General features: G+C 41.6%; 1 protein-coding gene across 1 annotated transcript; it reads right to left on the reverse strand.

The window, feature by feature from the left end:
- Positions 1 to 1,732: 1,732 nt before the first annotated feature.
- On the reverse strand, positions 1,733 to 8,590 carry LOC102440902 (ATP-binding cassette sub-family A member 8-like). Its single transcript, XM_014451013.2, has 9 exons — positions 8,087 to 8,590; positions 7,233 to 7,283; positions 6,697 to 6,788; positions 5,703 to 5,823; positions 4,955 to 5,072; positions 4,183 to 4,274; positions 2,485 to 2,645; positions 1,911 to 1,986; positions 1,733 to 1,831 (listed from the first exon to the last, which is right to left on the reverse strand). Exons 2-9 carry the CDS (start codon positions 7,275 to 7,277, stop codon positions 1,733 to 1,735), a joined length of 804 nt encoding a protein of 267 aa, XP_014306499.1. The 5' UTR covers positions 7,278 to 7,283; positions 8,087 to 8,590.
- Between the last annotated feature and the right edge of the window lie 132 nt (positions 8,591 to 8,722).

The raw sequence follows: 8,722 nt of genomic DNA on the forward strand, positions 1-8,722 counted from the left end.
AGTGTGGGACACGGGGAGATTGTGTCTTATTGTGTCACACAGATACACCATAGCTACTTAAAAGATCAATTGAGCAATTACAATACTCAGAGTGAGTCTGTTTGGGCCTGACCATGATTATTTTTCCTTTAATGAGAAATAGCAAGATGTTTTTGCAAAGTGTTGGCTATACGAATGATATTCAGGGTTTTTCTTATTTTGTATTAAGAGACAGTGTACGGGAAGGGGCCACCTTGCTTTCTGTAGATGCGTGGAGTTGGTGGCCACGCCTCTGGGCTGGGATGAGCTAAGCTCTCGGGGAGGCGGGGGAAACCGGGGCCGAGCTGGAGTTACAGCCGCTACAGGGGTGGCAGTTGGACCATTGCTGCTGCAGGATTTGCAGTCTGTTGTGTTTTGTTCTTTTTTAAAAATATATATTTCTTGATTTCAGAGAGGAAGGGAGAGGGAGAGAGAGATAGAAACATCAACGATGACAGAGAATCATTGATCGGCTTCCTCCTGCATGCCCCACACCAGGGATCAAGCCCGCTACCCAGGCATGTGCCCCCACAGGGAATCTAACCGTAACCTCCTAGTTCACAGGTTGACGCTCAACCACTGAGCTATGCCGGCTGGGCCAGGCCATTGTGTTTTGCAAGCCAGGAAGTATGTGGAACCTCAAGTCAAACAGCACCTTCAAAGTCTACCAAAATCTGCCTTCAGTGGTGGCTATTACATGTGGGTTTGAACCCAACAAAACAAAATGGGAAACGGAATTCACATGGGGTAAGCCCTCCTGCCAATAAAGGAAAAATAAGAGATGCGCATTAGTGAATTATGCTTTTAACCCTCCTAGACGATCCCTTCAATGAAGCTGAACGTTCACTAGAAGGCCAAGCTAAAAAAAAGTGAACATATATGTATGATGAAAAAAGTTCTTATCAGTTATGTATACGAGTACCAGCTTTTTATAATAAATGGTCCGAAGCTACACATTTTAAAAATGATTTTGCACAAACTAAGTCAAAGCCTTGGATAAGTTTCCTTTTAAATTTGAGGATTTAAAATCAGATTATAGAATATTTAGAGATGAATGCTTAGTAATTATGGATAAATACACACTATTTGAATAGAACTATGGTTCATTACTCATTTAGCAAAGAATTGGGTACTTATTTCAAGGCAAAGAGAGCATGAACTTCTCTGCTCTCACGGAACCCCAATCTAACGGAGACTGAAAAACTGGTAACAGAACGTGATAACTATCATGATGGAATTGGTGATAGTGAACTTATCTCATTGGGTACAGAGAGCTGGCTCAGCTGCTTGGAACTGTGAATTTAAAAGTGAGTAGCCATGCCGACTGGCATGGCTCAGTGGTTGAGGGTTGACCAATGAACCAGGACATATGCTTGGTTTGGGGGCTCCATCCCGTGTGGGGTGTGCAGGAGGCAGCGGATCAATGACTCTCACTCATCATTTTTGTTTGTATCTCTCTCCCCATCTCCCTTTCTCTCTGAAATCAATACAAATATATTTTTTAAAAAAATAAAAGTGCGTAGCCACAACTTTGACCTAAGAAACTGAGATAAGTAGGTATATGTCCCTGACAGAACTCAGATTCCACACGTTAAAAACTTGATGAAAAGTAAAAAACAAATCAAAACAGCTTAAGGGACAATGTTCACAGGAGGTAAACACTTCACAGATTCCCTGCCAGGCGTCCACGCTGGCCCTGACCGGGCGGCGCCCCTCACCACATCTGCTGCTGCCCCGAGGGGTCCATGCCCGTGGACGGCTCGTCCAGCAGCACCACCGATGGGTTTCCCAGGATGCTCAGCGCGAAGCACAGCTGGAAGGAAAGGAGCAGCGCATCTGGCACGGATCTGGGATCTGTGGGCCTCGCGGGGTAACCCCAGCCCCAACCCTACCTTTCTCTTGATTCCCTCTGACAAGGCCTTCACAGGGCGCTTCTGCTCCTCCTGCAGCTTGAGCGCCTCCACCAACCTGAAGCAAACACAATGGGGGCTACAGGCTTCTGAGAACCAGGACACTTGGTGGGAGAGCGAGCCAGGCAGAACCAGGGTGGGGAACAGAGCTCCGAAATGCGGTTCTGACATAGACGCTGGGCCACATTACAATGGACTGGTTTGACACCCCCCACCCCCAAATTAGTTTTTCCCTTTAAAAGATTTGAAGCCATTTTATGACATGCAAATAGCTGTCCTATGAGAGTTTACACTTAAATTTTAGTATTTTTGATAAATTTACCAATACATACTTTGTTCTTTCCATATTTAAGATGAGAAAAGAAAATAACATGTTAAAATCAGGAAAACCAGTTTGTGATCGCAAATCTCCCCATTGGGGTCTGGGTCAGTGTTGAGTCTCCTGGGAAGTCTTGAGTTTCCTGTGAAGGCTGTCACTCCAACTGACTTCCTGGACCTCTCAGCTGTGTCCTCCTCCTGCCCCCACCCCCCACCCCTGCCCCTTCCCCCCTTGTACCGTGTGATGGCGACTGTGGCATCTGCTTTCCTCAGCCCTCTCACCGCAGCGAACACGTCCAGGTGCTGCCTCACTGTCAGGTTGGGCCACAGCCCCTTCTCCTGAGGACAGTACCCCAGGAACCCCAGAGGGTCCCCTTCGCTGCTGCCTTTTAGTAGCACCTGCAGAGAAAACTTCCCTCTCAGACCCAACGGCCTGCCTTGCTCCTCTGTGTTCCCATGACATCTTTCTCCTTACAAACCTAGAAAAACTAGAGAAATTCTCCGAGCTCATTGACTCGAATCACCTGCAACCATTTTGCATTGGAAGAAGGTTGTCAGAGTGTAAATACCTGGCAACGAACAGATATTCAGGGCAAGTGACTTTAGGTAGGGCGATCCGAGAAAGCCTGCCTGCTGAGGGACCATTGCAGCAGGAGGGTGACAGGGCGCCTGCCCTGGAAAAGGCCAGGAGTTTGGGGTAGAGCAAAGCCCTGTGGAGGGATGGTGTTCAATGTGCTCTCAGACCCCAGGCTACAGTAGGGGATCTGGAGCCGAGTGGTCCAGGGGAGAAGAGAGAGATGTGATAGGAGGGTCGTGGGAATCAGCAAGGAGAGGTTTCCTTCCAGCCACAGTGCAGTGAGAGGTCTCTGAATGTATTTCAGCAGGACAATGACCTTTTATAAAGATCTCACTGACTGATCTGATTCAAGCTGGTTTCATGACACCCAAATGGTTGTTGGGTTTATAATTCAGATCTCAGGTAACCTTTAGACATATTTCATTCCAAGATCTCAATGAATGGTTACCTCTTTTTTTGCCCCTGCTTAAGGAGAAATAAAATATTGATTTTATTTCAAGGGGGTGCTCTCAACTGAACTAAGCACTCCCGATAGGCTCAACTGAGCCACCAACATCACCCAGAGGCACCTTTCACGAACACCTGCTCTCACCTCAGCTTCAGAGCAACTGTGAATATATTTCCTCCTTCCTCTTTCCTGGGACACCTGCCAATCACGTTCTTGGTGGTCTTCCCCTTGGTGGGCGTGACCACCAGCCCCTTTCCCATGGTGGAGGTGCACAGACCTCTGCCTTAGGATTCTGTTCTCCACACCCCCGACCCCCGACATACTTTTCAAAGGAGCTCTTAAGGTTACCTATCTCCTGCCATAGAATTTTAGTTTTCTCTGTAACTCATGTTGTTTCGTTGATAAATTCACCTCTTTTTCTGTTTGCTTGGCCTTCTATGCAGTTGAATTGGATGGATAATTCATTCCTTGAAATAACTCCCCCAATATAGTGTATTTCTACCAAAATATATGTTACAGTAACTAAGCACTTTTAAAGGACAATGATCGCTAAATAAAGTTGTGTGTGTTTTTTTTTTTTTAAAAAAAACGACCTCATTTTAATTCATATTGGGAGGACAGTGCTCATTAAAAGTCCAAATCCAAGTGTTTTATGGCAGTATAAATAGAATTTGTATGCATTTTGAGATTGGACATTCCCACTAATTGCCTTTACAGGCATGAATAATTATTTCCTTTCAGTGATTAGTTTGTTGTATATTAATGTGATAATTTGTAATGTGTATTCAGCCACATTAATCACTTCATTCATCTAATGAATAAGTGAGATTTGCTGTGTATAATATTTTGACATCTTATAAAATTTATTTTGAGCACCAGTAGGTAACATATTTTTCATGTGATTCACCTACCTGTCCAGCAGTTGGTTTGGTGTCTCCAGTTATCACTTTAATGGATGTACTTTTACCAGCTCCATTGTGTCCTAGTAATCCTAAAACCTCACCTGGAAAAAGAAAAAGGTCACATTTAGTACAAATTGATTTTAATAATAAAATTAAAAATAGAACATAGTCTGAAGTCTCACTGTGTGACAAGTGTTCTATGTGATTTGTAGGTTGTATCTCCTGTAATTGTCATAACCCCCTCCTGAGAGGTTATCATAAGCCCTTCTTACATATTTGGTAACAAAAGCTCTTAGGGATGAGATTAGTTGCCCAAAGTCAACTGATAGGAAGTGACAAAGTCACTCTTGGAAGCTAGGTGTATGACACCACACATCTCCTGTGATCCTAAGAACTGTGCAATAATGTCACAAAATGAAGTCAAGTACCATCTGCCGGTCAAGTCTTCAGAACATGCTGGCAAATCATTTTTGTTTTCTTGTGAACAATAATGAACGTTAGGAAATTGTGTTCATTACAGAGAAATGCACATTTTTGGGGTTTCAATGGTTTATTTCAATAGAGTGCTTATGGTTTCCATGTCCATGTGACTAAGTCCTTACCCATGGGCATGACTTAGTTAATTTCTCTAGGAATGAGCCATGTAAAAGGAGCTGTCAAGGTCACCCCACTGATGGGTCTGTGTGCGAACCAAGAGGTGGTCACAGAATGATTCTCATCAAGAACCACAAAGCTCGGAGGAGGGCTCCAAGCCAGCAGTGGGAGAGCCTCCGTGTCCAACCTTTTCTGACACAGAAAGAGACATTCCTTGTGGCGATTTTCTTCTTCTTCTTGGAAAAGCAGTGTTTCCTCCTCACTGTGTACTCCTTGCGTAGACAGCTGGCAATAATGGCTGGTCTCTGTAAATGACAAGTACGTTATGTCAGACATTAAGACTCTCTATTGACCTCGAACAAGCTTTAGCCTCCGACTGAGCTAGCCCCTGACTGCACAAGCCATGCCTCCAAGAAGACTTCCTACTAGATGACAGGTTTATGGGCCATTCTCCTATCTTAGCACTTATGTTTCCCTCTCCTACAAGGGCACTCACGCAGGAACACATTATTTTATGCAGCCAGCCCATCTCTCAGAACAGAAGCAGAGACTTGGAGAAGCACCAAATCACCCTCCAAGGACAAACAACACACTGTGGACTCGACTTTGCCCTGCATTTTGTAGTGTCCTTTCTCCAAGAAGCAGTGATTGGGGTCACTCTGCTCAGTTTCTAAAATTCACAAATTCTTTCTTGGCTTCGGAAATTTCAACTTCACTCCATTTTTAAAACTTATTTTCTATGAAAGACAAAGTGAGTTAAAATGACTTTTTAATCTGTGCTCATTTAGATGTAAAAATAATGACTACCTGCTAAAATAAAGTTATGATCCTCATTTGTATGAATTAAAGAAACGTAAAATCATTTGAGAATTAGATGCTTTCTGATTTTATTCATTTGTGTTAGTTATTGAAATAACTACTTTGTATGTTTTTACCTCGTCAAAGTTTGTGGAATTCAAGGCATTTGCTGTTCTCACTCTTTCCAGCTCAACATCTTCATCCTCCCTCTCGGGCTCCTCTGGATTTTGGTGTACATCACTGCTTCTTGGAGAAATTCTGCAGTCAAACCACCCATTAATAATTGATTTTGGTTTTTTATCCTCGTATCAAAAACACTGCATTCTTTAAATCTTATACTTGAGTAGACTGGGTGATTAATAACCCATCATAATCTCTCTTCAATCCAGTGAAATCTCCACGCCCCGTCCAAATGCAAATAGGATGCTTGATCTCCTATTAAGGTTAGGCATTTCTTTGGAATATGTGTCAGATTCACTAATTTTTCTCCATTTAACTCTGTCCCTCATACTCTCTTCCTTCTAGTCTCTCTTCCTTCAACCTAAATCTCCCATACTGATCTTAGAAGACTTCTTAAAAGTCTTCTTGTATCTGGGAAGTTTCCCATGCAACTATCGGTAAGAGTTATCAATGAAACTGATGGGGAATAAGATGCTTATGGTTGCATCATTGAATGATGGGAACAGTCTCAGCTTTGAAGTGCCATGAATAACTGAACCAGTCTATGGTCCACCAGTTGGACTTCCCACTAACACAGGAAAAGAGCTATTGCTGTCTTTGACCTATTGATCATTCTATTCTTCCGTTCTGGACCGACAGCATTCCGTCGTCACTGTCAATCTATTCACATTAAGTGCTATTTAAACTGAATGAGCCGGATGTAACTTTCCCTAGTGTTCCACTGCACAGTGTCAGACAGAGTCTTTAATATTCAATGTTTTAGGTCTGTTTGCTCCACTATTTATAATCTTTGATTTAGGTCCCTATATCTCTATTATTTATATTGACACATGGTTCCTACCCCAGCCCATTCTAGTTATTAGCACTTCTTTGTTAATAATTCATTTATGCATAAAATATTTTAAAACAGTTTTCACTGAAATAAAATAATCAAATTTCATTTTTCCTGACCGAAATAAGGGATCCTTTCTCATCGATATCTTTCCAAACTTCCATTCCAGACATCGAAGAATAAAAATCAAGATGATAACTTGAAGGAAAGGCTAGGAATAAAGAGATGCATAACTAGAAACACTAAAAGAAAATCATTTCACATGAAAAAGTGAGTTAGGAATAATTGGACTTCTATAAAGACGCATTTGGCAAAAAAAATTACCAATTTCCAATAATCTATTTGTCAAACTGTGAAACTAGTAAATTTACTCTTAATCTTGTTTACAGAAACATAGGTAACAAATATAATTGTGTGATACCATTACTTTAAATAATTTCCTCTAATAGTTATACAGTGTCCTTAAAAATTGGGAAGCATATTATCTGGTTAGTTGATTTTTATAAAAAATATTCTATTTTTACAAATATTTTATGTCTATGGGCTACAAATACCTATATATCCACACTAATAAAAAGTTCTGCTATGTTTACAGGATTAAAATAGTTTAGTTAGTAAAATACATGATAAATTTTAAAGAAGAATATGTTCTTACAAATATGAATATCACAAAGGGCTCTCCCTCATATGTAGAAAACATGAAAAGCTGCAAAAACAAAGACAATGGTTAAACATGAAAATGTTCATTTTGTGAGTTTTTGCCATATAAAGTGAATTGGACCATTTGAACAACCCTCCTGGCATACCCCCTGAAGAGTACTGGCTAAGGGTCCATTCCACAATGTGTAGTGAGGAGCTGTCTTCCTTCCTCCCAAGGTTTATGAGCCATTGTGCTTTTATTTGAAGCAATAGGATTGAGCAGTTATTCATCACCTGGTGAGAGAATCTTGGGGTCTGTTGTGCTAGCCTCCCCAAACATTGAGAGAGGGGCAAGATTTAACCTTTATCACACAGACCTTCACACACCTGCTGGTGCTCACTGCCCCTTTCATAAGTCCCCTTTCTTTCCTTTCTCTTCCCTATGGATACCCCTTAACTCACATACTGTACCTTCCTTCCATAGGTAGAAGTATAGGTATCAGTCAGCTAGAAAAAGGATCGAGAGCTTCTCTAGAATCCTGAAATCCCTAAGATTAGAGACATTTCATTTGCCCCCTTTTAGAGCTGAGCATGCCCAAGAGTGTATAGAGCCCAGATTGAGTATAAAGGCTGCTTTATTTCTCCCCACCCATTATTCTTCCTCCCCACCCATCAAGTAGGGTCAACTATTCTATTACAGTTCAGTTGGAGCATATTGCCCTATCTGGAGAGAGATTCAGCTGGAAGCATGAAGTAGAAATCTTCAAATTTCATACATACTGAACATGTTGCAGAGTCCCAGCCCTAAGCAAAGCTTTCACCATTGTTTATGTGTTCCAGGACACTGGAGCAGATGGTGGCATTACTTACATAAAAAGGTAAGATGATACAGCCAACTATTGTGATGTGTGGTACGAAAAAGTTGATGAAAAAACAGTAAAATATATCCAGGGGATTCCACTATAATTATGGCCACACATAAAAGGGTGATCTAAAAAGGAAAACAAAGCATATTAACCACTCTGAACATCAATAGATGCTCCAAATTAAGATGGCTCATCTTGGAGATATTCCTAACTTCCACTTGACCCTGAAAACCAAGCTGAAATGAGCGGATCTCCATGGACATTTTCTCTTGATGACTCAGCCACATTCCTTTGGCCTGGAGGATCATGAATGAGACCTCACTAGATAAAGCTAGGATCTAATATAGAGAGCATTTTAAATATAGAAAAGGAAAAAAGGTAGTGTATATTATTTTGGGAGATAAAATTCAGAATGATATATAAGCAAGAATTATAGGTAAAAATTGAAATTGATATCTAATAGGAATCCCCAGCCAGTGTGGTTCAGTGGTTGATCATCTGACCTATGAACCAGGAGGTCACAGTTCAATTCCCATTCTGGGCACATGTCTAGGTTGCTGGCATGATCCCCAGTATGGGGTGTGCAGGAGGCACTCTTGGGCACTCAATGGTTCTCTCTCATCATTGATGTTTCTATATC

Source organism: Myotis lucifugus, unplaced genomic scaffold (genome assembly GCF_000147115.1).
Source record: "Myotis lucifugus unplaced genomic scaffold, Myoluc2.0 scaffold_6337, whole genome shotgun sequence".
Taxonomy (NCBI): domain Eukaryota; kingdom Metazoa; phylum Chordata; class Mammalia; order Chiroptera; family Vespertilionidae; genus Myotis; species Myotis lucifugus.